General features: G+C 41.5%; 1 protein-coding gene across 1 annotated transcript; it reads right to left on the reverse strand.

Moving 5' to 3' along the window:
• Nucleotides 1–5,666: 5,666 nt before the first annotated feature.
• On the reverse strand, nucleotides 5,667–24,868 carry LOC125912490 (alpha-N-acetylgalactosaminide alpha-2,6-sialyltransferase 5). The gene is made up of 3 exons (XM_049616983.1): nucleotides 24,098–24,868; nucleotides 18,448–18,555; nucleotides 5,667–6,640 (listed from the first exon to the last, which is right to left on the reverse strand). Exons 1-3 carry the CDS (start codon nucleotides 24,496–24,498, stop codon nucleotides 6,409–6,411), a joined length of 741 nt encoding a protein of 246 aa, XP_049472940.1. The 5' UTR covers nucleotides 24,499–24,868; the 3' UTR covers nucleotides 5,667–6,408.

Here is a 24,868-nt window from a genome sequence, read left to right on the forward strand (position 1 = left end):
ACTAGAGTTATATGCAAAGAAAATGGATACATCTTGGGAAGAAAAAGCAAGTTTTGTAACACTAGATACAATGTTAAAACTCTTACAATGTTTGTTAATAGGTAAAACTAAATAACATTATTTATTGGTATATCTGTATATAGTGAAACTAGAAAGTAAGAGAATGGTAAATTGAAAATCCAAGAAAATAGAAGGAACACTCAGGCGGGCTTCAAGGATAGTGGTGATATTCTCCTTATGTCTGCATCATAATTTGAATATTTATCACTTATTTAACATGTGTCAAATATTACATATACTGTGAATACAGTGAAATAGATTATTTCAATATTCTAATAGAAATTGCTATATATAGGGTTAAATTTCTGCTAGGAAGTACATGGTGACTGAAGGCAGAGAGACTCCAGAGACAGACCCTGTGGCTTCCAACCTGACTTTCCCACTGATTAGCTGCATGACCTTGGGAAAGTTACTCATGTGCCCTGTGGCTCAGTTTTCACATCTGTTAAAGGGGAATGATGAAAGAACCCATTTATTAGGGTTATTGTGAGGATTAATTGCAGTGTTACATGTAAAGCACTTAGGGGATGCCTAGGACATGGCAAAACATGTGTTGACTCTCATCTTCATTGCCTTAGGGCAAGACACACAACTTCTCTTACTCTCAGTTTATTTATCTGCACAATGGGATAATAAGACTTTGTGAAATTATATATATATATATATATATATATATATATATATATATAGCGCATGACATTGTGCAGGCCACCCTGTAGATATTCAGTAGCTAAAATATGACTTCTAAAATTTTGATTCAATCTCATGGATTTCCTATGTTTGGTTTTAAAATTAAAGAAATAGTCTCATGGTAAAGAATAAAGATGCTATGCTTGAGATGATTTATGTACATAGCAAGGACTTCTTTTACATGTAATTAGACATGGCATTTACTAGATTTTCCCCAACATCCCAGTTGGGATTGTTTGAAACCCTGTTATAAACTGTCTTTCCTAATATTTTATGAAATAACCTTTTGTGATTACAATAAACATTTTGAAAATGTAGGAAGCTCTGTAATCCTGTCCGTTCAGAAGGAACAATTCTCTTCAGTTCCAGGTAGTGTCTTCTAGGTGTTTTTCTATGCTTTTAAAAATGAAACTGAGATCACACAGTTAAATAAATGTGTGGAAGGGTAGACAATGACAAAAAATGGATTCCATTATTTCACATGTTCAAGAAGATAATGATTATGGTTCCTTGTGGAGGCACCCTTTGGCAGCCAACTCACCTTTACTGACTTGATTCCATCTTGCCCTCTTTTGTAACCAGGAGGTAACTGGACACCAGATGCTGGCCAGGTGGTGACTTAAGATGGCGACTGGGCTGCTCCCCCTGGGGCACCTTCTCTCAAGAGTTCTCTTCTCTCCTCACATTCTGGTAGGGATAAAGACATTTGGGATCTGCTTCATGGAAGCAAAAGCGTTTTTGGAGTTCTTTGTTTCATTTTGATTTTAAGATAAATGTATACTTAATTGTTATAGACTCTCAGAAATCACCAGTTGGATTCCCAGCAGCTTTAGGAAGCTGTCAAGTTTAACGCAGGCTGCAACTCATCTCATTTTAGCCTCCTTTTTGTAGTTGAACCAGAGAAGTTAGAGCCCAGGCTGCCTCTCCGCCTTTTTATGTATGATATAGCATTTGTCAATATTAAATTTAATGTGTGCTAAGAGCAGCTTGCTAACAGTGAGAACACAAAGCTTGCTGAACTTCACTTTGTCTGTGTGTTCAGTACAGCCAACATTAACAAACCTAATGAATTCAGCTACATTATCCTACCCAAATCTAGGTCAGTTCTGTTGATTAAAAATGTTACAGGTTTGAGGACTGACCCTGTAAAAACTCACTTAAAATTTAACTACTTCATCACTTTTTCTGTCTCCTATACTTCTCAAATGGAAGAATATATACCAATTACCAATCCAATGGGCCACCATTAAGAGGTCATCATCAACAACAGACATTTATTGAGCGCCTACTGGTGCAAGGCACTGTACTAGGCAGGGGGCTACAAAGACAAAGGAAAAACAGTCCCTGCTCTCAAAGAGCTTACAATCTAAAGAGACTAACAGGACACATACATAAAGAGACAAGGACAATTCAAGGTAGCATATAATATTAGGGCACTGAGTAAAAACAAACACAATCACAGCCTTTTTTTGCTTTTCTATGGCGGCTCAATACCCTGAGTAGGTAGGGATGAGTGGGCTAGAATAGAGGGCTTCCTCCTGCTCGTTTTTTAAGCCTATAGACCCTCTCTCATCTCTTTCCACTCCAAAGTATTTTCTGGATGTCCTAGAACCTAGGTAGCAGATTCACTTTTCCCCCCAAGGCCTAAGTATTATAGTACTCTTTGAGGTGGCCTTCTGATAAGGTGACCCACTGTCCCAGTTTGCCTGGGACTTGTCCTAGTTTTAGCACAGAAAATCTGTCCTGAAACTCCTCCCCTCCCTACTTCCCCCAGCCTGGGGGAAACCAGGATGGTACTTCTGAAGTACCCAGTCCCATAGCCAGATGTAGCCGTCCCACCTGCGATGGTCATTGCCTGGCAGGGCCTACCCTGAATCTGGTCCCCAAGTAGGTCTCTAGTTTAAAAACCTACAAGGAATACCTTAACAGCCTCCAAAGACTGCTGGCTTAAGAGCCCAGTGTAAACAAAAGAAGACAATCAGGAGAGAATGACAGCAGAAAGATGGAACTGAGGTTCAAGAGAGAAGCAGGGAGGATGGAAGGAATCACTGGATCGGGTATGACATATGACATATGTTAGAAGATCACCTCCTAACACTGTAAAAAGCATAGAGATCTCAACGTAAATCTATTTAATACTCTGAATCTTCACTCCAGTGGAATTCAGAGTATATTTCCAAAATGAGGTCACTCCTACATAAGGGCAAATATTTGTGTGGGTGTTAAACAGGTACCTATGTATTCAAGTCACAGTGCATTAATCCTGACCGAATTCCAATGTGTTCCTTTCACTTGTACCTACCATTCATTTAGCTTCCAAGTCAATAATTTTAACTTTTGAGGTGAGTTCTTATTTCAGAATGAGGTTATATCCTTCAATTTTAATGTAATTAAAATAGATCAGTAATGGAGACTATTTCAGCAAACAAAGGTAATCTGTCTTGAGAGGCATTGTTTGGAATCTGATACACATACACATACCTGGCAGTAATTTAAGGATTCCAAGAGACCACACACAAATTTCTCTTTCAGGTGCAGTATTTTGTGTTTTGCTTTCATTTATTTTTTGAAGAAAAGCTCTCACTCTGAAGTCTTAGGACCTTGGAAGTTCCTGAATCGCTCTGGTTTTATGTCTAGCCCTTAGGTTAGCACATACCAGGGTTAGTGAAGCACAGGGACTTAGTTACCAAACACCCATTAACCATAATGGAAATCACACAGCAAAGTCCCCATGCAGCACACTGAATATTTACCTCCTAATGTTCTTTTAATGTACGCTTTCTTGGGTGAATATTTACTGTAGAATATTAAATGTAAGATTCCTCTTTTTATGGGCCATTTGAAGTGATTGATTTTGTTTGTGAATTCCTGTATCTTTGCCCATAATGGCTATCTATTGTAATGGCCTCTGCCAAATGTTCTTGCGTTGAGATAACAGACGCCATGGATCGGCCAGCTGTGGCTTTGTATTATTGTGGTCTTAAAAGCTAGGAGGTAGCTGATGACACAGTTGGGAAAGAAGAAAAAGGTGTGTAACATAACGAGTCTGACTAAGGCTTCCAACACAAATGGATATTGAAATCACTGAGGTCTGTAAACATGGTTCTGTAGTCATCTTTTATATCAGAGCTGATGTTTAATGGTGCTGAATGGTGTTGAGACCCATAGTCACTAAACGACACTGGCAAGATAAGAATTCAATTGCCCACAGTCAGGACCGTCAGCACAATCTATCAGAGTTCTAGGCATTTTCTTTAAATGCTATAATAAAAACCACTGCCCATGTGATAATTCTTATACTTATTTATACCATATTTTTAAAAATATAAATCCACATACATATCTTAGCTACGTTTAGATTTAAGCTATGGCCCCAGTGAAGCCAGGAATTTCAGAATTTGGTTGCTTTTCACTCTTTTGAGTATTTGGGAGGAAGAAGTTGCAAAAAAGATGGGAGTTGTCAGATGGTCTTTAAAAAACAAACAAACAAACAAAAAAACCCAAAAAACAAATCCTAAAACCTAAAGATAACACAGGCATTTGAGATATTATTAGAGTAGGTAATACAGCTATATCTTCACATGTCCCAAGTATGCCTTTCCAAATTTCCATAAAAATAAAACTTGTTAAAGGAGCCCACTTACATCTGAACAACATAATGTCTTCAAGCGATGGTAAAGGTGGCCTATAAATCAATCATGAAATTCATGCTCTTTTTCATACGTTCACAAAGTATCGTGTGTTTAGAGTCCATGCTGCAGAAGGCTGTGCTGGAATAAAATTCTACAGTCTCTTTAAAAGCGATGAGAAAACTTAAAGAACACATACATTTCAATTGTACTGGCTTTTAACAGCTCAAGCTAGACCACAATTAATACCAACTTTGTTTCTGCTGTATAAATATCTGGACTATGTCTGCATCTCAAGCACAGCACTCCATATAATTAATAGTACTAGTTAGTGCAAGGGAATGGAATCTTAACAGTAATTAAGGAAAGGGAAAGGAAGTGGCAATGTGAGAAACCTTCTTTAATCACAGGTCAGGTCATGTTCTGTAAAACACTGTCAGTCCATACATAATACTTGCTGGTGCCTTCAAATCTAACATCGGAAAAGCTAACGCCTTCTAAGTCATGTGTAAAGAAAACACTGGTATATTTTTTTAAAAAGACTATTTTTGAAGAATATCACCAGCTTAAACGAAGATCTTTCCTAGTAATTGATATCTTGGCCCTGAATAAAATAAGTCCTTCATACTCCTCCAGACCAGGGAATGGCTGTGAATATAATGTATGTATGACTTGCAATGGGTGAATCTGAAGAGTTCACAGGATAAATGAGTCGTATGCTAGGGAATCTCCTTGCATTATCTTCTCACTGATTCAAAGACAGTTCCTTGTTCCTGGAGCCAGGGACCATCACAGTTCTCTGTCTTTCTCAGTTTTTTCCTTTTTTTTTTTTTTGTGGTGCAAGAAACACCAGAAAAGCAGGGGGGCAGTTTGTAGCCAATGGGGACCAGGAAGGAAGTTATGTTTTTAACCACAGAGGGAGATAGATAGCAGGGGAATGAAAAGATCCCCTATAATCAGGCTTTTGCTACTGCAGAAGCCCCATCATTCCAAGTGCAAAGTCCTTAAATGCGTCAACGAGAGGCTCACAGAATGTTACATTTGGAAGGAAAAGTATGCGGTCGTCTGGTACAGGGACATCATTGTCAGACAAGAAAACGAGGGTTTTACGTCAGGTAACCTACATCAACTATTACTAAAGACAACTATCTTTAAGTTTCTTTTGTTAGTATTGTTTTGTTGTAATAACACAGTTTTTGGTTTTCAATTTTGTCATTTAGAACATTTCCTTATGTTAGAAAATGTCATGGCTATTCTTGAAGCCTAAGGGTTAAAAAATACAATGCAACATTTCCAAGCCAATGGCATGCTAACAGTGAGCATCGTGAACACAGTCACTCGCCAACCCTATTCTAGGTGTTTTCCAACCATCATTCAGGATAAAAGAGTTAAGAAGGATAAATTACCACATAATCATAATCTATAAAAATACTGGCCTAGAGTGCACTAAAAAACTCTCAGTAAATAAATATTGGGCATTTGTTTTATGAAAGTCAGTGGAGATGTGCTCTTCAGAAATCATGTCCATACTTTCAGGCTGCTTTTTTTTTTTTTTTTTTTTTTTTTTTTTTTTTTAACAAATCACACACACAGAGCCCAACAGATGACAAAGATTATAGATCAGGTTAGGATACAACTTGATAGAAAAATGTCTTTTGATGTGGTATTTCTATAAAGGAATACAACTAACATTGTTGAGTTGCTTGTGTTTCAGTTTTGAAGGCAATACTTAAGAGATCCAGAATGATTTTTAGCCATGGCAGCATCATTGAAATGAGTGGTTAGCTCCTAAGGTAACCCCTTTTGAAAGGGATGATACTCATTAGGACATATTAATTCTGGAATTTCTCCTTACAAACCAACTGCACTGCTTGGTAGTCATGCCTCACAGGCATCTGTACATGTTGCTTCTGGAGGAGTTTCCTGCTCGCAGTTTTGTCCCTCTTCTGTGTCTAGTGGCTCAGAAAGTTCAGTGGCCTGGTGTCTGATACAGTACGTACTTGAGATTTCGGTCTGGCACGCTCATTCCTCAGAACACAGGTTTATTCTCAGGATGATTTATAGCAAGTGATTCTGGTTTCCAGTTTGGTTGAAAGAAGTGAATGTTGAATGTCCGTGCCCAGTTCTTAAAGACGCGTTTCTCTGTGATAAAGCGGTGATGACTACCCTTCCGTCCTCGCTCGTGGGAGAGGTACATTGTACATTCATCAGGTCCAAAAGGTTCGTAATAGTGATAAGGTACTGAAGGGTGATTGGGGTCCCTGTAGGAGGAAAATGAGATAGCTGAACAGAGGGGAAAAATTCCTTTGGCTGATTAAGCTGATAAGCACAACTCGTATTTCCAAGTTAAATAAATTTCAATGAATAGTTTTTCTGAGATGTACACAGTAAGCAAGTGGAAAGGTTTTGGGGTTGTGAAATAAATGCGCTGACCGTCATTATCAAACAGAGAGAGTAAAAGTATACCATAGGACCTTCAGGTTTTGGGTATTAAAAAATTATTTTAATGTTTATTTATTTTTGAGAGAGGGAGAACACAAGCAGGGGGAGGCAGAGAGAGCAGGAGACACAGAATCTGAAGCAGGCTCCAGGCTCTGAGCTGTCAGCACAGAGCCCGACAGGGGGCTCAAACCCATTAACTGTGAGATCATGGCCTGAGCTGAAGTCAGATGCTTAACCGAGTGAGCCACCCAGGTACCTCCAGGTTTTGGGGATTTAGAAATTACGTATTACTAAAAGTTCCTACTTCTACTCTTGCCCTGTAAAGTCTATATAGCATAAGCAGCTATTTACAAAACAAAAACACATCACATCACCTTCCCCATTCCACCCCTGCTAAATCCTCCAGAGGCTTCTAATTATCCTAAAAGCATGGCTTATAGGGTGTTAAGTGAGTTGGTTCTTCCCCAGAGTCTTCTCCTAACCCAGCTTTGCCCACTATGCTCCAGACATACTGGTCTTTCTGGTCGTCAAGTTGGTCAACCTCGACCTTGAGGCCTTTGGATTTGAGGGCAGTCACATGGTGGTCACGTGCTCCTACCAGTTTACTCCTTCTTACCATTGGGGATCTACTTAAATGTATCCCCTGCAGAGAGGCATTACCTGACACCTGCCCCTTTGCTCCCTTTCAGTGAGATTGACTGTAAGCATTAACCACTCTCCAGAATTGCTGTTGTTTATACTTGTTTATTGTCTGTTCATGATGGCAGGCCTTTGTCTTGTTCCTAGTAGGTGCTCAATAAATAACTTTTGAATTTCTGGTGTTGAAGGACATGTATATGGAGTTAGCAGCTAAACAGCAAACCTCTAAAGACAACTTCTCCTCCAACATGGAAAGTTGATGATCCTAGTTTGAAAGACGGCAAGCATGATGCCACAACTTTCCTCTTGTTTCTCTAGGTAGACTATGGACTCAAATCCAGAAATTCTAAATCCTTAATCCTTGCATTGAAAAAATGCCCAATATTTTTTCTGTGTCTCTATCCCTATTTCGCTCCAAATGAGAAACACTGGCTCATTTCTTCAAGGCAGTGGGCAAAGGATGAACATGTGGGGGTGGTTGGGTGCCCTGTTGTAGGTTACTAACACATCTAACCCCCAAAGAGCCCTGACCTCAGACTGGTTTCCATTCTAGTCTAGTCCACTCTACCTCTGCAGTCTTGAAGCCTAGATGATAAAATTAGTCAAGATATCCCAGCAGGGTAAACCTTTCTATCTTGAGCTACATTCACCAATTGGCTTTGTTGCAGAGCTTAGTGTTTCTCTTAAAAGGCCCAGGCAAACCACATTTCCATGCCTGGAGCCTTGGGGTCCCCACTCCAGTAACTCGGACTCTACTCTAACTTTGTTTCCCAGAGATGTTCATCCTGCTAGACACCTATTTGTTTTCTTCAGAGGAGATCAATACACAAATAGCTTCTAGAGTAGCAACTTTACTGAGGTCAGGGATCGAAGTCTTTTATCAAGAGGGGTGTCAAGTTCGCGGCTCTGACAACAATAAACCTTTTGAGCTGCCTCTCCTCTGAGGTTAAAGTTCTTCCAGGAAGTGAGATTTATTTTTGTCATGCAGTGTTTAAACGTTCCTCATCCTGGGTTGGATGCTATTCTGAATTAATGCTCCGCATCTCTATCATGCTCATCTCGAAGTATCTCTGCATTCTGTAGTGAAACATCAGGTCCAAGCCTGTTTCGTTAATATAGATTTCCCTTATAAACTTACTACAGAAGCCCCTTAAAATTTAGTAGAAAATATTTTCAGTCCAGAAAATACACTCTAGGAAGAATTCAAGTTGGAACTGACCACCACGAAGAAAAGAATAAACAACAAAACCCAGAAATTGGTCAGACAAATGTCCTCAGATTCACTCTGCCAAATTCACTCTGCCATGGCAAACTTTGGGTTAAGCCTTTATTCTGATATAAATCAGGTTTTAAACCTGATTTATCTACACTTTGAACATATTACTGGCATCAATCTGATTAAAGAAACAATTAGGTTTCCAAAAATATCATGAGATTGAGTTGGCATCTAAAAATACAGAGAAATTGGAAACCAGCTAAAGGATGCTATATGGGGATCAATTTCCTTATTCAGGAAGACCATCTCTTTGAATGAAAACTTATCTGGCTCCATATTTATCACCGAAAGGGAGAATTAAGTTTACACATTTAGTTATTATGATTTCAAAAGCGTCCACATAAGTGAGGGTTGTTTCCACACTTTAGAAACTCTGTCCAAATGGCAGAGGAGTGCTTTGTGGGCCTTGAGAAGGCAGAGCCAAAGCGACTGCAGGAACAGCCCTCCCGATTGAAAGCCTGCCATCAGCAGCAATCCGCTGTGCCATTCAGGAAGCCCTTTGCAGTGGAAGGTCTTAATTCCTTAGGTCTTTTCTCAAACCTGACTTTCTAAAGGCTGCCATAGCCTTTTCTTCCTCCACCTGACCCAAATGAAAACAGCAATAAATATCAGCAGAATTTCCACACCGGGAGGCTCCCATTGTAAAAGGGAGGATTCTGGCACCCAAGTTCCTGTTTTGGGGATGAAGGTGTGGGGGCGGTGGGAAGCAGTGCTGAGAAAATCACAGAGCCAGTTCCCCACGTGGCTGCAGCTTGTCAGCAGCGCTCCAAGGACCACCTCAGGAATAAATCCTGCAAAATCATGTGCAGAAGGATTTTTGTTTCTTTACAGAGGAAGCAGAGGGGAGGGGAAGTGAAAGAACTAACATTGAGTGCACACAGGGAGCTTTAAAGAAGTATCATTGCCTGTGTTCCACCTCCACAGGTTCTGGTTTAATTGATTTGGAGATGGTCCCAGGCATGGGAGTATTTTAAAAAGTGCCTTCAGTTTGAGTATCAAAATAAATAATTGTAGTACTGGATTATAAAACCCATAAAATAAAATAAATGTCCATGAGTCCATGATGATTTCAATAAATAACTGAATCTATAAATAAATGAGGAAGAAGAAACAGCATTTCCTTACAGAAAATTTCCAATTAATAAATCTAGAGAGAATGAGGGAATAGAGAAATCACCACTCGAACAACCCCATAATTGTTGCAGGCAAGGTGCTCAGATGAATGAAACATTAGTGGGGAAAAAAGATGAAGAGAAATAGGTTATTTGCATGAAGTATCTCCCCCAAGATATTTATTAATGACAAAGGGAAAGATAATAACTTCACAGTGAGTAAACCCAGCAGATGCCACCTCAGCCAAGTGATTAAGGTGAACATTGCCAGTAATAAGACATCTGATTCCTTCATGAAGATAGAAAAGAAAAAAAAAAGACCTTTGACACCATGTGCCTGTTGACATGGGACGCTGGGAAGGGCTTACTGCTCTCACTTACCCTCCCTGGGAATGGATACCCTCAATCCAATCATGAGAAAACATCACACAGATTCAAAGTGAGGGGCCTTCGACACTAATGCCCAGATTCTGTAAAGTCATGAAAGATAAGGAAAGGCTGAAAAACTGTCACAGATAAGGGGAGAGCGAGGAGACAGGATAACTAAACGCAAAGGGATCCTGGAGGAGATCAAGGGCATCAGCAGGAAAACTGGTGAGATCTGAACAAGGTTCAGGTAAGAGTTTTGTATGGGTGTTAATTTCTTAGTATTGATAATTATGCAAAATGTTAACATTAGGGGAAGCTGGGCAAAGGGTATGCAAGAATTCTCTGTGCTATGACTGCAACTTTTTTGGTACATTTAAAACTTCTTCAGAACAAAAAATTTAAAAAACAGTAACGTTAAAAAGTGCCTTAGGAGATTATAATATGCAGCTAGGTTGAAGGTGGGTGATTTAGTTAAGTACCTCCTAGGCTTTGGTGCTTCACTTACATTATCTCTTTCACTTCTTCATCAGGCAAGTAAGTAAGTATAAGGTAAGTATCACTGCTCCATTTGCTGAGTGAGCCTCTGGCACACAGGTGGTGTCCAGTGCCTGGCTTTAAGCACACAGCCTCACTCGTGGGCCATGCGAGAAGCTAGATATGACCATTTCAGCCCAAACCAGAGTGCACAGCACTTCACGTGATTTAATTCTCACAGCGCCCCTGGGAAAGAGGTACTGTTATTTCCCCCAGTTTACAGATGACAGAACTCATGCATAGAAAAACTGAAGACTTTCAGGGCTCAGATTTGGACCAAAGCTGTACTCCTAAGGGTGAGGCTCTGTATTTTGGAAAAACTTCTGCTCCATCGGGTGGATGTCTGTACCAAGGGCACCCCAGGTTCCTATTGGAACATGGTTTGGAACAACTCTGTCCTGGCTGCATTCTTCCAGCACCTCCCAGCCTCGGGCTCATTTACAATCATGTTCACTAATATTAATGGTAACAGGAGTTTGGAATATCCCATTTTTGAATCTTCTAAAGCTAAACTGTACAACTGGAGGAAACCTTATACAGTATTAGCAGGCATGGAAGAATACTTTCATTTCTGGGCATGATCTGGATCAACCCTGATCTGTTGGTTTGGGCTGAGCTATCTACAAGGCTACAAGTGACCCAAGGAGAGAACGGTGGCTTTGCCTCTCTCTAGAGCTCTCAGACACTCTCTAAACACACTTCTATGCTTGGCATGGTGCCTGGCATACAGTAGATAGTTAGGAAATGCTTGAGGAATAGAGCCGAATCAACAGCTGTCAAGGGTCTAGGGTGTTCTGAAACTGGCTCGCACTGGGGGCCTTTAGGGACACTATGTAGCATTCAGAAGAAAATGCTCCTATAGCAGGACTTCCTATACATCTGCTTCATCCCTATGAGACCTGCTGAGTCACCTTTACTGTGTTGCCTCAATTTCTTGTCCTTACAGCCTCTTTTGGAAGGAAAACATCTGCACACCTTGAAAGCCAGTGGAATAATACCGGTGAATCTGGAACACCGAGAGCACTGAGAGCCTGCAGCTGTCTGTGCTTCCCAGGGCAAAGAGCCAAAGTGAGTCATCTGAACCCCCCACTCACTCCCAACCCAGGCACCTCAGGTGGTGCTATAACATCTCTTATTAGATCAGTGGACCCATAGGAGAAGAGAGTAATGAAAATACCCCATGACTGCTAAGAGTTGGTCAAATTATGGCAAAGACGGAAGAAGGAAATCATGGCAAAGATAAGCATCTAAGAAAAAATACAAAAATATATCTGAAGTCTACTTCATAAAATGTGAACCTCTCAGGCGCATTACCATTCCACACCTGTCCTCTGTAAGCATCTGATTCAACACGGTGGACTGTCGCCAACTAGGAACTTTCCCTGTTACACTGGCAGCTTTATTAATGTTCACTAGCTAATAATTCTAGCAGAATCAACTCTCTGATATTCACGATACCTTTGAGATGTCCTTCACATTATGGATGAGATATTAATTTAGTTCCATGACAGTGATCACTCTGAGTCATTACTCTGCTAATTAATACTCAAGAAATGATGGGTGACAGAGAGTTGTAAACTTGGTAATGTGTTAAGTATGACCAGAAATAAGATTATTAGGTAAAATTTAAATGCTTGGCCCATTATTATCGCAAATAATTTACAGTAGAAAATGAGATTAAAAATACTCACCATAACTTAGTTTGGAAGGCAATGATAACAAGATTTTTTTCACTGCAATTTATAGTTCATCCAGAGAGAATGGATTTGGCTTCCTATATGGATATGGCATGACTTAAGGGTCTACTGTCCATATAATAATATATTTTGAGACTGTCTCTGGTGCAGCGTGACATTAATTTTCCCCAGCTTTCAGAATACTGATGAGCCTGGAGTCAGTGATAGAGGCAGGATGGAGACTAATTGCCTGATGCCTGAGCCCCTCTGTGAAGGCCCAGCACTGACTCTGGCACAGAATGAAAACAGGTGGCCACCACTGACTTCCCAAGACCCTTGAAATCTGAATTTGCCATTTGCTAATTATACTTTTCATTCCCCGGCACTTTCGGTATTGGGATCAATATAAAATCAGTTTCTTAAACACTGCCAAGGAAAGGAAGGTTTTCCTCTATTTGTTGAATCAATCAATACTGAATGCATACTATGTGCCAGACACAATAACAATGTGGGGAGGCACGACCCCTCCTCTTGAAGAGACTACGGGCAAATAAAGGATATGGACAAATGCATCCGTGAGGTGGGACAGGGGAGGGGTGACGGAGAGCCCAGTGGGGGCCCAGGTAGGGTCTGCCTCAGGAGGTGAGGGAAAGCCTGGAGGAGATCCTGCTGCATGTGAAACAGTGGAGTGGGGCCCTGGACACCTGCATTCAAATCCTAGCTCTGTCACTTACCGGCTCCATGACTGGGCAAGTGTTTTCAGTCTTTAAGCTTCACATGTGAAATCACGATAATAATAATGTTTATCTCATGGGATTATCATAAAGCTTCAATGAAATGGTGCATGTATTCATACTAAGCGCAGGGCCGGCACATGGTATGTCCATGAAAATATCAGTCATTAATATTATTGCAAAGAGCCAGCAGCAATCAGCCAGATTAAGAAGGCGGGGATGGAAATTCCAAACTGAGGGCAAAAGGCCCTCCATTGTCGGCAGGGCGAGTTCCTTTAGAAGTTTTCAGTATGGCAAAAAGAAGTCTGAGTGAGGCAAGAAGATGAGACTGAAGCAGATGCAGAAGCCAGGTCCTGATAGGCTGTGTGCTAGGCTAAGAATGTGAACTCTGCTCTAAAAGCTTTGGGGAGCTGCTGAGGGGTGTAACTGGCAGAGTCAGATGTGGCTTATCCAGCCACAGTGGGGTCTGGAGAGGAAAGAGAAAGGCTGGAGTTGGGGAAAGCAGCCAGGGGGCTATTGTGGCACCAAACTAAGGAGGAAAAGTTTGCCTGCTAGTCAGATGACTTTTACCAGTGTTAGATTCTACAAGGTTTTAAGTAATGTGTCCGTCATCTGCCATTTATATGTCCATTTGTATGTCTATTCCTTCCATTTTGTGGTTTTAAATATGAATGTAGGGTTATCATTCTTCCTGAGGAGTCCATGTGCTTAATAGTTTAGGGGCTACTAGAAGTTTTCTTGCCAATGAATGACTCCTGGAAGTAAATCAGGCCCTTTGGGTGGGAGGGAGAGGGAGGCCAGACCTCCAGGAGAGCTGGATGGAAAATGGCAGCTTTAGGCACGTACAGGCGAACTTACGCTCCCTTATCTTGGGAATCAGTCACTCATGGATTGCAAACACTCATGTTTGCTCCCCCAGAGTACACTTCATTTCCCTACTCCCTCACACTCTGTCCCCTCCTTCACTCCATGCACATAGTGGCTGACATTCCCTGTGGGTCACTGCCACCTTAGGCTGACAGAAATGACTGCAGAAGTAGCCCTGTGTTTGGTCTCTCTGTGCCTTGGTTTCCCTGGCAATAAGGGGCAATGATTAGATTCTCCTGAAAAGTGTGTGACAGTTTGATTTAGATTGGAAAGCGGCATGACTGTATCTTAGACCAGAGGTTGTCAAAGTTCTTATTTGCCACACAACCCTTTGTTATATAAGAGCCCTTATGATAGAAGTGGGTCTGCTCTTGATGGAGTGGGGACAGGTGTGCCCAATATTCTTTCTGTCTTGGCTCCTTGCCCCTGGTCTACCTGATAGGGTCGGAGGGATGCAAGGACCCAGAGGTGGATGTTTGAAATAAGCCCTATGGGTCAGATGCTACTGACAGGCAGACAGTGAGTATTTTCCCCCACAGTCATCTTGTGAACCTCTGTCCCTTTTGACTGAATTGTGTCCAAGTGACAGTCAGGAGACTGAAAGCAGAGACCCTGTCCTTTCCATCTCTATCATGTCCTCGGTACCCAACACGAGTCAGTTGAGTGAATGGAAGTTTCTGTGATTAGTTTTAGCAAATAACTCCTTTTGAGGATGTTAGTTGTGTCTTAAAGGCTAAAAAGGTTAATTTACCAAAAATAAGCAGTTGGCTCTCTTTTTGCTTGCTGAAATCTGACCCCATGTACCTAACTCTTCATTCCAGTGAGAAACTGGGCACTTTAAGGAAGCAATAGAATGGGTAGGTACAGGGCGCCTGAGTGGCTCAGTTGATTAAGTGTCCAACTTCTGCTTAGGTCATGATCTCACAGTTCGTGGGTTCAAGCCCCATGTCAGGCTCTGTGCTCAGAGCCTGGAGCCTGCTTTGGATTCTGTGTCTCCCTCTCTCTGCCCCTTCCCCATTTGTGCTTGCTCTCTCTCTCTCTCTCTCTCTCTTTCTCCCTCTGCCCCTCCCCTGCTTGCACTCTTCCAAAAATAAATAAATGTTAAAAACATTTTTGAAAAAAATTAAAAAAAAAAAGAATGGGTAGGTACACTAGAGCAGCCTCATGTGTTGACATACTGTAGGAGCTGGAGGCCACGTGAAGCCAATTCCCAATGGTGTAGAAAAGTGGGATCCAGTTCATACAGGAGGTCATATATGTTCTTCCTTTTCTAGCAACCAGGCTCTCCTCACCAACTGGGCACCATCTGCTAGACATCTCCTTAAAATGTGCTGCTGGACATCACGCTTGCAGATTAGTGAGTCCTTTCACCTGGTAAAGGTACATGTAAATGTGTGCTTAATAAACACCAGGGGTGTGCCAAACCTTCCTCATCTATTATCTTGTGGCATTATCATATAAACCCTTAAGGTAAGTATGGCTGTCTTTACCATCTTACAGATACAGAAGCTAAGACTTCAGGGATAGTCATTAAGTAACTTGCCCAAGATCATTAAGGTCAATAAGGTCAAATAACTTTCTCCAAGTCCCATCGCTTCTGAGGAGCAGAAATGGTTATTTTTTCACCCATGCAAATACCCTTTTACAAGAGCACTAAGGAGAGAGTAGGGGACAGGGCTATTCATTCTCTTGATATTTATGACACATCTGCTACAGGCTAGGAAGGTAAACACATGTGGGACTGTGCACCAGGGCTCAAATAGTGAACCGAATACACAAAAATCTCTGCCTTCGGAGAGTTTATCTTCTGGCGGACTCACCAGCTTGAGTTCTGCCACCTCACAGAACTGTCCCTACCATTTCTGGACCCTGGGATATCTGACCTCCATAAGTCCTAGAGCTCATGACACATGAACCCCGCTTGGCCCATATAGTTCTCAACTTCTTTCAAAACAAAAACAAAAAGGGGAAATGGTTAGATGAGCAGCTGGACTGACTTACAAGTTGCTTTTTCATTCTCTGGTGGTAGATACTGTTTGCAAAAGTGATTTGACTCCCAGTGGCTGTGTTGGGTTCATTACATTTTTGTGTGGATATGGCTTACTGTAAGTTTCTAGAAGGCAAGAGCTGTGTTTTATTCTTTGAATCCCCCAAAATTCTTAGTACCTTTTGGGGCAACTCTCAAGGACTTTGGATAACATCAATAATTATTTTATATATCTTAAAATATAATATTAATATATTAATAATATTCATAACCTTAAGTCTTTCCTGAGCACTGTGTGCTGGGCACTGTGTCAGACATTCTACATCCATGACCTCATTCAACCTTCACCATGACCTGCTTGCTTTTAATACCGTTTTCTTATTACCATCTTGCAGATGAGGGAAGCAAGGCTCAAGGTGACCCCGTTTCTAACTGGGTGGTTCAGCTAACATGTCCTGGAAGCAAAGATTAAAGGAACGTGGGAGTCAGTCTGTGCTGCCCCGCTCTTCCCTGCTTAACCATCCTAACAGGAATTCTCGCTGAGCAGGACACTCTCTGCAGCCCAACCCTCTCTGCCACACGACACCCAGCTTCTCCACTTACTCTGACAGGACACCGTGTACAGGGTACAGGGATCCTCCTGAAGAGTTGTTGGAGATAGCATTTTGTGAAAGCAACTGTGGAACCTTTGGGATGGTGGCTGGGGAACAGAAAGCCAGAGCCGGTGGCAACAGATGGTGCACCAACAGTATCTTGACTCCCTTCCCTTGTTAGCAGCATCCCATAAGCTGTCCCCCTCCTATGATCATGCAGTCATGATGAACTAGCTCTGAGTAAGAGAAATGTCAGGTTAACTTGCCTTTCATTTGTTTTCCATAATAAATGGAATATTTCCTTGAATGCTCTAAGTCATTAACATTGCAATTTATTCATGCTCTTTCTCTCTGGAGTCCTAATGGCAATATTCCATAATTATATCTGCCATACAGCTATCAACTTTGACGGCTCTTTGCATGCCCAAAAGCACTGTTCTTACTGCCTCTGTTAGCCTGTTGGGTTGAGGAGGTTGGGCTTTTTTTTTTTTTTACACTATCTTACCTACTTTTTGCACATGGATTGCTAAACAGGGAAACAAGGCTATGGGTTCAGTAATGAAGAACCGGATGGGGATCCAAGATAACTCTTGCCATGTATAGGTGCTGGTCCAAGCACTTCATGTGTATTAACTTATTTAATCCACCTACAACCCCATGGCTGACTCTATTAGTATCATCATGTCCACTTCTAATGAGGAGGAAACTGAGACACAGAGAGATTGAACAACCAGCTCAAGCTCACACTTGGTTAGTAAGTAGCCAGGTGTAGCCCTGAACCTTGCCTTCTGACTCCAGAATGCACACCCTTCCTTACTACATCAGGCCATCCACGGGGACGAGTGAGTCTGGGCAAATATCAAAGGCCTATTCTGTATCTCTCATATGTAAACTAGTACTGCTGCTGTGTTGGGTCTTTGGGCTCAAGAGGGTGGGAGAAAAGTTGCAAAGTGGAAAAGCAGCATGATTAAGTACTCACATCCTTGCATCCAACGTCCAAATTGCAGATTTTGTGTAAAGGCCCATGGCCTTCGAGAAGGTGTTAGGTTTAAAACACATGAAGATATAAGCAAGTGCGAATTTTAAGGAGCGAGTTTAAAATGCCCTCACCCCAGATTTTGCCATGTGAAGATCAGGTTGCAGGTCACCAGGTATTCCTGGAGAGCAGAATGCTTTCTGAAGGTACCCACATTGCTACTTTAAATTACAGTGAATTTTCAACTGGGCTTCCACAAATCAGGCCCTGAGTATCTCTCAGTGCATCTGTTAGTACACACCAAACTCTGGCTGGGTACGTGGGAACCTAAGGTAGCAACAAAGATGTGTGTATGTTCCCTTTAAAGTGGTACACCAAAGTAATTATATCTGTGCTCTTGGCCTTAGAAGCACAAATCAAGGCTACTGATGTGAAGAGGAAAAGAGACTCAGAGCAGTATTTTAATTTTAGAAAACAAGCCTTACCGTTGAAGAAATTGCCCTCCTTAATTCATTAAAAATTACCACATTCTTTCAAAATGAGAATAAAACTAATATTTCTTAATGCTTGCTCATCATTAATATTATGCCAATTGTTGCATTACTTTTGGTTAATAAATATTCAGAGGATAAAAGAAGCCCACAAGATGGATTAATTCTCCAGCAGTACAAACAAAAACTTTCAATATTTTATATCACATAATTAAATGCTGTTTGTTGTTTCTAGAACCAGAACTTGGGACATGTTAATTAATTGCTTCAAGAAGACAGTTAGACATGTTTCATGGTTGATATTTGGAATCAGATATTTATAAATCCTGCAACAACACTGCTGATGAATTACACTTGCAGAATAAATCCTACCTGCAGAAGTCTGGGGGCACCATGCCATAAACATTGATCCTGTCACAGAGCTCCAGTGCAATTGTCATTGTGAACCAGCCAGTGCTGAGCCAAGTGTTTGAGATCTTCCTGGAAGGAACAACAATTAAGTCTGCAAGCTGGTAAAGTAATCATTATAACCATTACCATCTTAAATCCTTTCTGGAGCAAGGCTGATGATTAACACACCCTCTCTCTCTCTCTATCCATTTGGTAAATAGCTGACACTTTACCTGATAGAAATCTCTTACCAACAGCATCATACTCCATGGTAGAGTGATAAATGATATTCATGTTCCACCATGGTGGATTATGACACTAAAGGATGCTCAAGCAACTTCTTCATCATCAAAGATGATGATCAGTGTTTCAGTGTTTAAGAGCACACGACCACAACTCAATTTCTTGTAAGATGACAATCCCCATGTGTCAACTCTTTCTTTATTAACTACAATACTTGACTAATTGGAAATATTCCTTATTCCCCAAGCAGGCCTAAATAATGAAGAGCTTATTAAATATGTATAAACACATAGATGTATCTGTCTATCTATTGATTGATACCTACTGATCGATCAAACAATCTTAGGTAAAAGCTTGCCTTCAATTAGACTAATTAACATTGACATCTTGACTGAATGTCTTTCCATAGGAAGAGTATACTCATTTGGGAAGGGGCTAATTACCAGAGGAAAGGGACTGCAGGAATGCTTATGCTTAATTGAGCATTTGCTTTATTTTACCTCAGAACATTCAGATCCCTCTCAAAGTTTTTTCTTAAAAGACTGAACTGACAAAACTTAAGGAATGAATCTTGGTGTTCCTAAATTCATTCATTTGCCCATTCAAACATATGTACTGAGCTCTAGCCACGTGCCAAGCCTAAGGATAACTGTGGAGACATAACATCAAGGTCTAATTTGACCCTGTGAGAATGACTCGGTCTACCATGCTATGCTGCTGTGGATATTAATTTCAATTCTTAGGGGGTTGCTGCTTTTGCTTTTTTTTTTTCCAGTGCTTATGGCATGCCTCATTAGCCAGTTTCAAACACCTTATCCCCAAGGTCAGACTGTCTGACTTTGCCCGGCCATAGCACCATATGTGATGTGAATAACAGAGTTGCTGAAAAGCTCTTCTACTTGCGCTGTGTAGCATTCCTCTTTGAGAAGGAAGACATTTGTTAATCAGTTTGCATTATTTCCATTTCACATATGGACCAAAAAAAAAAAAAAAAAAAAAAAAAAAAAAGAGGCATATTAAGGAGTCCTTTGTTTTGTCAAATACCTGACAGGAATGGGTGATATAGTCATTCCTGAGTTCATGGCTTCCCCTTTGTGGTTCTTAATCCCTTTGCTCATTTTAGCTTTCCATTCCATTATATCCTGACCCAGGAATAGCCCAGGAAGTACATTTTAAAAGCTCCTAAAGATTGGAATACCATGAGTGTGTATGGCTGTTTTTATCACTGACCAGCTGAATGACCTGAGGCAGCTTACTGCTTATCTCTGAGCCCTGATTTCCCATCTATAGAGCAGGCCTGGGAAACTCTATCTTCCTGGGCTATTCTGAGGACGAAATGAGAGAACACCATAAAAAGTATTTAGCGTGATGTGTTGATAGATAGATCGAGACACCTTCCTCCTCTCTTGGTTGCTAGATCGGAGCAAATGAAGCAAATAATTCAACCATTACTTTCAGTGTTTGTTTTTGTTTTTGTTTTGTTGTTAGCATCCCTGAAGAAACTGATATCCTTGTAATACTCTGCTATTGGCTCTGGTGTAGGATCCACCATCAGTCATCAGGGCAGTGAGTACAAAACTGTGAAGCCTCCAGCCTAGATAGGAATTAGCAATCCTTTTCCTTTGCACCAGTCTTCCAGGACTGAAGGAGGCAGCGCAGAGCAAAGGTAGTCCCTGGGGAAGGGAGAGAGGAAAGAGAAGGAAAAGAAAGTCCCTTGCCTCAAGTGAGATTCACCCTCGTAGCTGTGACAGTGCAACGGTCAGTTTCCTAGACTCACACTGGGTCAGTGAATAACTGGGAGCTTGTGAAGGCCAGGAAGAGACGGAGTCCCTACGTTTTTAGAGTCGTCAGAAACACCAAGAGGGCTCTCCCAGGGGCAGAAACTCCCTGTAATTTTGGCTTTCTTTTGTGGGCTAGAGTAGAGACCATAAGCCACAGCCAGAAATACTAGAAGAGGTGGCTCTACAGAAAAAGGTTTCATGGGGAAAAAGGGGGAGAATACAAAGTGAGGGATGAAAGAAACTAAAGCAAAGAGTTCTTTAAAGTGCCACTTAAAATCCCCAGACTTCTTAAATCCTAGCCTTTTGGGATCACGTGCTCTAGAAATGCAACTGCTCTGTGCTGTCTTTCTAAAATGATTTGAACTCTTTTTCCAACAAAGGAATATCTACTGTTTTTACACTTAATCAGCTATAATGAAGGAATATGAAGAGCTGTCATGTGCTTATTAGGGAAAATTATCAGATATTCTTTTATATGATGAAGTAACACACTGAGCTGATAATTCTATAGTGCGCACTAAATTACAATTAAAGGCCTTTCTGCTCCACCAGAATCTCATTTATAATCTCTATGGAAATATTCTTCCTGCAGTTATTTCATTTATGCTTCCTTTATCTAATTACTATAATATTGGTTCTGAATCATATTTTCCTAATGTACCCTTATTCAATTATAAAGTTATTTTCAAGTACAGTTACTTTCTAATATCAAAGAATACCACTTGCCCATCTATGCCATTTGTCATGCTTTTTAATTGCAGATTGTTCCTGAGCCCGTTTTTCCCTCCACTTTTAAGTAGGGTGAAACTTCTATAAATCAAAATCTATTGAATTATCCTTTTTTTTTTTTTTTTTCAAAATAATAGCTTGGAATGAATGTCCTGATCATGAGATGTACAAAATTAGATATTCCACATTTTGTGTACCTTTAATACGTCCTACTGTTTTGCTGGGTTTCGAGAAAAGCTTACATGGAAGAAATACTAGTGGATCCCTAATGTTCTGTGTTTTGATTTTTGGAAAAATGTTTCTTCTGAAGGGTTATTTCTGACTTGGTTCTTTTAGCTGGGAGAGGCCAGGTTAAGAATATGGACGCATGAGAATATCGAGTCAATGCAATATTAGCCTCTTTAAGACAGTTTCCTAAAGGTAAGAGGCACAAAGATTCCAGAAGTGACAATGTAGTTTGGCACCCTGCAAGTCCTTATGTGTGATTCCCCTGAATAGGGATGGATGGACCCTTGTAGATGGATGTCTGCACATGAGAGGCCCAGTAGATAACCGACATAGATTTGGTTTCCTCTACCAGCTGGGCTCACCAGGGAGACAGACCTACCGAACATAAAGTTTTTATGGCCAGAATTTAATAAACTTAAGTGAATGGGCTATGTCTCAGTGTAAGTTTATTTCCTAAAGACCTAAGTGACCAAAGGCTAGAATGACTGGTCTCCAAGTTATCAACTTAAAATAATCTCTTAAGAAGACCCAGAGCAATGTGTAATTAGCTTCAATAGCTTATACTGCAGCAGTTATACTGCATCAGTGTCTCAGAAATTCTCAAATTTAACAAACAACCATTAAACTAAAAAGAGGAGAAGTGTTTTCTATTGAAGACTGTTTCTACTTATTTCAAATTTTCCAACAAGCAAAAATGAAACTGTAAATAACTCCTCTCATTCTTATTCCCGTATAAAATGCTCTGTTGGTTAAAGAACTCATTTAAATGAGTGACAGTCTCTCTTATTTGTGGCTTTTAAAGGGCAATAAATAACTGAACTTCATGAGAGCTTGTGATGATGACCAGGATCCCTTATGTGATCTAAACATGGAGTCTCCTGAGCCTCTAGGGAAGGAGGCCACAGGGCCAGAAGACAGCTCCCCCTCTCCTCTGTCCCCCAGATGCCATGGCTGGACCAGCCCTCAAATGGTCACAAGGTTTCTAGGATTTAAAAAGAAAGGTCTTCCACACAAAGAATTTGGGGCAAAGCTCTGGTCTTTCTCTAAGGCCCTGTTCTCCAATAATGAGCTGCCCAACATAGCTTAACAATGAATTTAGTACTTTATATTCTTCATTTCATTTATCATGTCTCTTTAGTTTTAAGAAATCAACTCAGCAACAGTTTTTGTAAGGGGGGAGGTAAATTAAATATCTATTAATTATAAAATTACATATTTAAAACATTTTTAAATGTTTAGTTATTTTTGAGAGAGAGAGAGAGAAAGAGAGAGAGAGAGAAGGAGAGGGAGAGAATGAGCTGGGAGGGGCAGAGAGAGGGGGAGACAGGATCTGAAGCAGGATCCAGGCTCCGAGCTGTCAGCATAGAGTGTGACACAGGGCTCAAACCCACGAACCATGAGATCATGACCTAAGCTGAAGGTGGACGCTTAACCGACTGAGCCACCCAGGTGTCCCTAAAATTATATATTTTAAAATTAAGGAAAAAAAGAAACTTAATCATTAGACCAGTCCTATGAGGCCTAGCCACTATGCACTTTTTGCATGTGAGGTCCCTGCAGAGTTAGATAACTTGTCCAAGGCCACACAACCACTGAAGGATAGAGTCAGAATTCTTGCCTAGAGATCTGTATTTGGACTACACTGCACCACACCTATTGATACCCAGCTGCCCTTTGCTTTTCACCTAGATTTGGCCAGCTCATGGCCCTTTATCTCAGTGTCGTCAAGGACTACTCCCCCCAAAACCCTCCTGACTGCAGCCACAGGGAATATTGTGGAATTACTATCTAATTCCAGAACATTTTCATTACCTCAAAAAACCTCTACATGTGTATATTCATATGTACAAAACTGACATGGATAAGTGTTATTTCATTTAACAATATTTTGTCTTAATATGGGGGATGAATCTTGATATTGTCTTCTATTCCATTCCATTTCATTCCATCAATTCCATTACATTAAAAAAAAAAAAAAAAACAACTTAGAGTGACTCACTACACTGATTTCATGTCCCATCATTTGAGCTGTAACTAAGAGTAAGGAAAACTTTGCCCTGGACTATGGTAGGTCTCCCTGTCCTGCAGGTCACAGCACTATTTTCTTTACCTTGCATGACACTCAGCATGTGAGCCACTACTTGGTAAATATTTGTCCTCCCGGGAAAGCTTTAGGTTCCTGGAGGGCACGGCCTAGATTTGTCTTGTTTCGAATATACCCCCAGTGCCTGGTGCAGTGGAGGAGTAGGTAGGTACTCAGCACCTGTCCATGGAATGAATAAATGTTTGCCTCGAAAGGGAAAAATAAACCCATACTCTCCTTTTGGTTAGTGTTCACACAAGTGAAAGGAAATGCAATAAAACGTATGATCTTGCACTTATTACCAGTGTAAGCCAGCAGCTCTGTAGCCTGTTCCTCCAAAACAGGGACTTGGCCTTGAACTATCCACACAGTGTCTCAGTGCTTCCTTCACTTTGCCTTACAAAGGCAGCCAGTCCCCAGGACCCTACAGAGGAGCTCTATCAATGGCATGAACAGCGGAGCCCCAACAAAAAGCCTCAGCAAAAGCTTGGCTTCCAGTGAATCAGCCAGCAACGACATGTCCTCACCCTCCCCTGCGGCCCTCCACTCTCCACCCTGCGCCCTCTACCTGTCCTTGCCAGTCTCCTGCTTGAAGAGCTCATCAAACTGCAGCATCTTGTGGCGCGTGGTCATAAAGGCCTTCAGCCGCGGCAGCACGCGGCTCAGGAGCTGCAGGTTGTTGTAGACCTGGCCCTTGCCGTCGCGCCGCATGTAGCTGCTGGGGCCCCAGAAGATGAACACGGTGCCCTGGCTCACGTTGAGCAGGTCGTGGCGGTTGCGGAGGATCCTCTGGATGCTGGAGTGCGCGATGACCCTCAGGCTGGTGCGGTTGCCCACGTCGCGCCCGTAACCGCGCGTGGGGGCGTCGTTCATGCGGATGACGCACTCGGTCTGGTCGATCTGGGGGCCTTGGCGGCTGTGCAGCAGATGCCCCGAGCTGGTCACCAGGGCACAGTCCCTGCAGTGCATTTTCAGGGGCTGGAAGGCAAAGGGGGAAGGACACCATCAGCAGGCAGCCCTCACTTGGCACCACTAGGTCATTTCACCGCCTCAGAAGGTGGCCAGTCTTCCCTCTCCTCCCTCCCATGCCAGGATATACTTCTCCTGCTATTGCCTCATCCACTCTTACATTCTCTCCCAAATTGGTGACAAGGAGCATTTGACAAGATGGAAAGAGGGCTTGCATTGACCTGTCAAACACTGGGCTCTGGGCTTAGCTGGCACCAAATCACCAAATCCCCATAACCCAGCAAGGTTGCTGTCACAGCCATCTTACAGATGGGAATACTTGGGCTTGGAGATGTTAAAAAATTTGCTCAAGGATGCATAACTAGGATGT

Source organism: Panthera uncia (genome assembly GCF_023721935.1).
Source record: "Panthera uncia isolate 11264 chromosome C1 unlocalized genomic scaffold, Puncia_PCG_1.0 HiC_scaffold_4, whole genome shotgun sequence".
NCBI classification, from domain to species: Eukaryota; Metazoa; Chordata; class Mammalia; order Carnivora; family Felidae; genus Panthera; species Panthera uncia.

Coding starts and splice junctions, on each gene's coding strand:
- LOC125912490 (XM_049616983.1), bottom strand. CDS start 24,498: ATGCACTGCAGGGACTGTGCCCTGGTGACCAGCTCGGGGCATCTGCTG. Junction 18,556..24,097: donor CAGGAGACTGGCAAGGACAG/GTAGAGGGCGCA, acceptor TGTTCCTTCCAG/GAAGATCTCAAACACTTGGC. Junction 6,641..18,447: donor GTGCCCCCAGACTTCTGCAG/GTAGGATTTATT, acceptor TTCCTCCTACAG/GGACCCCAATCACCCTTCAG.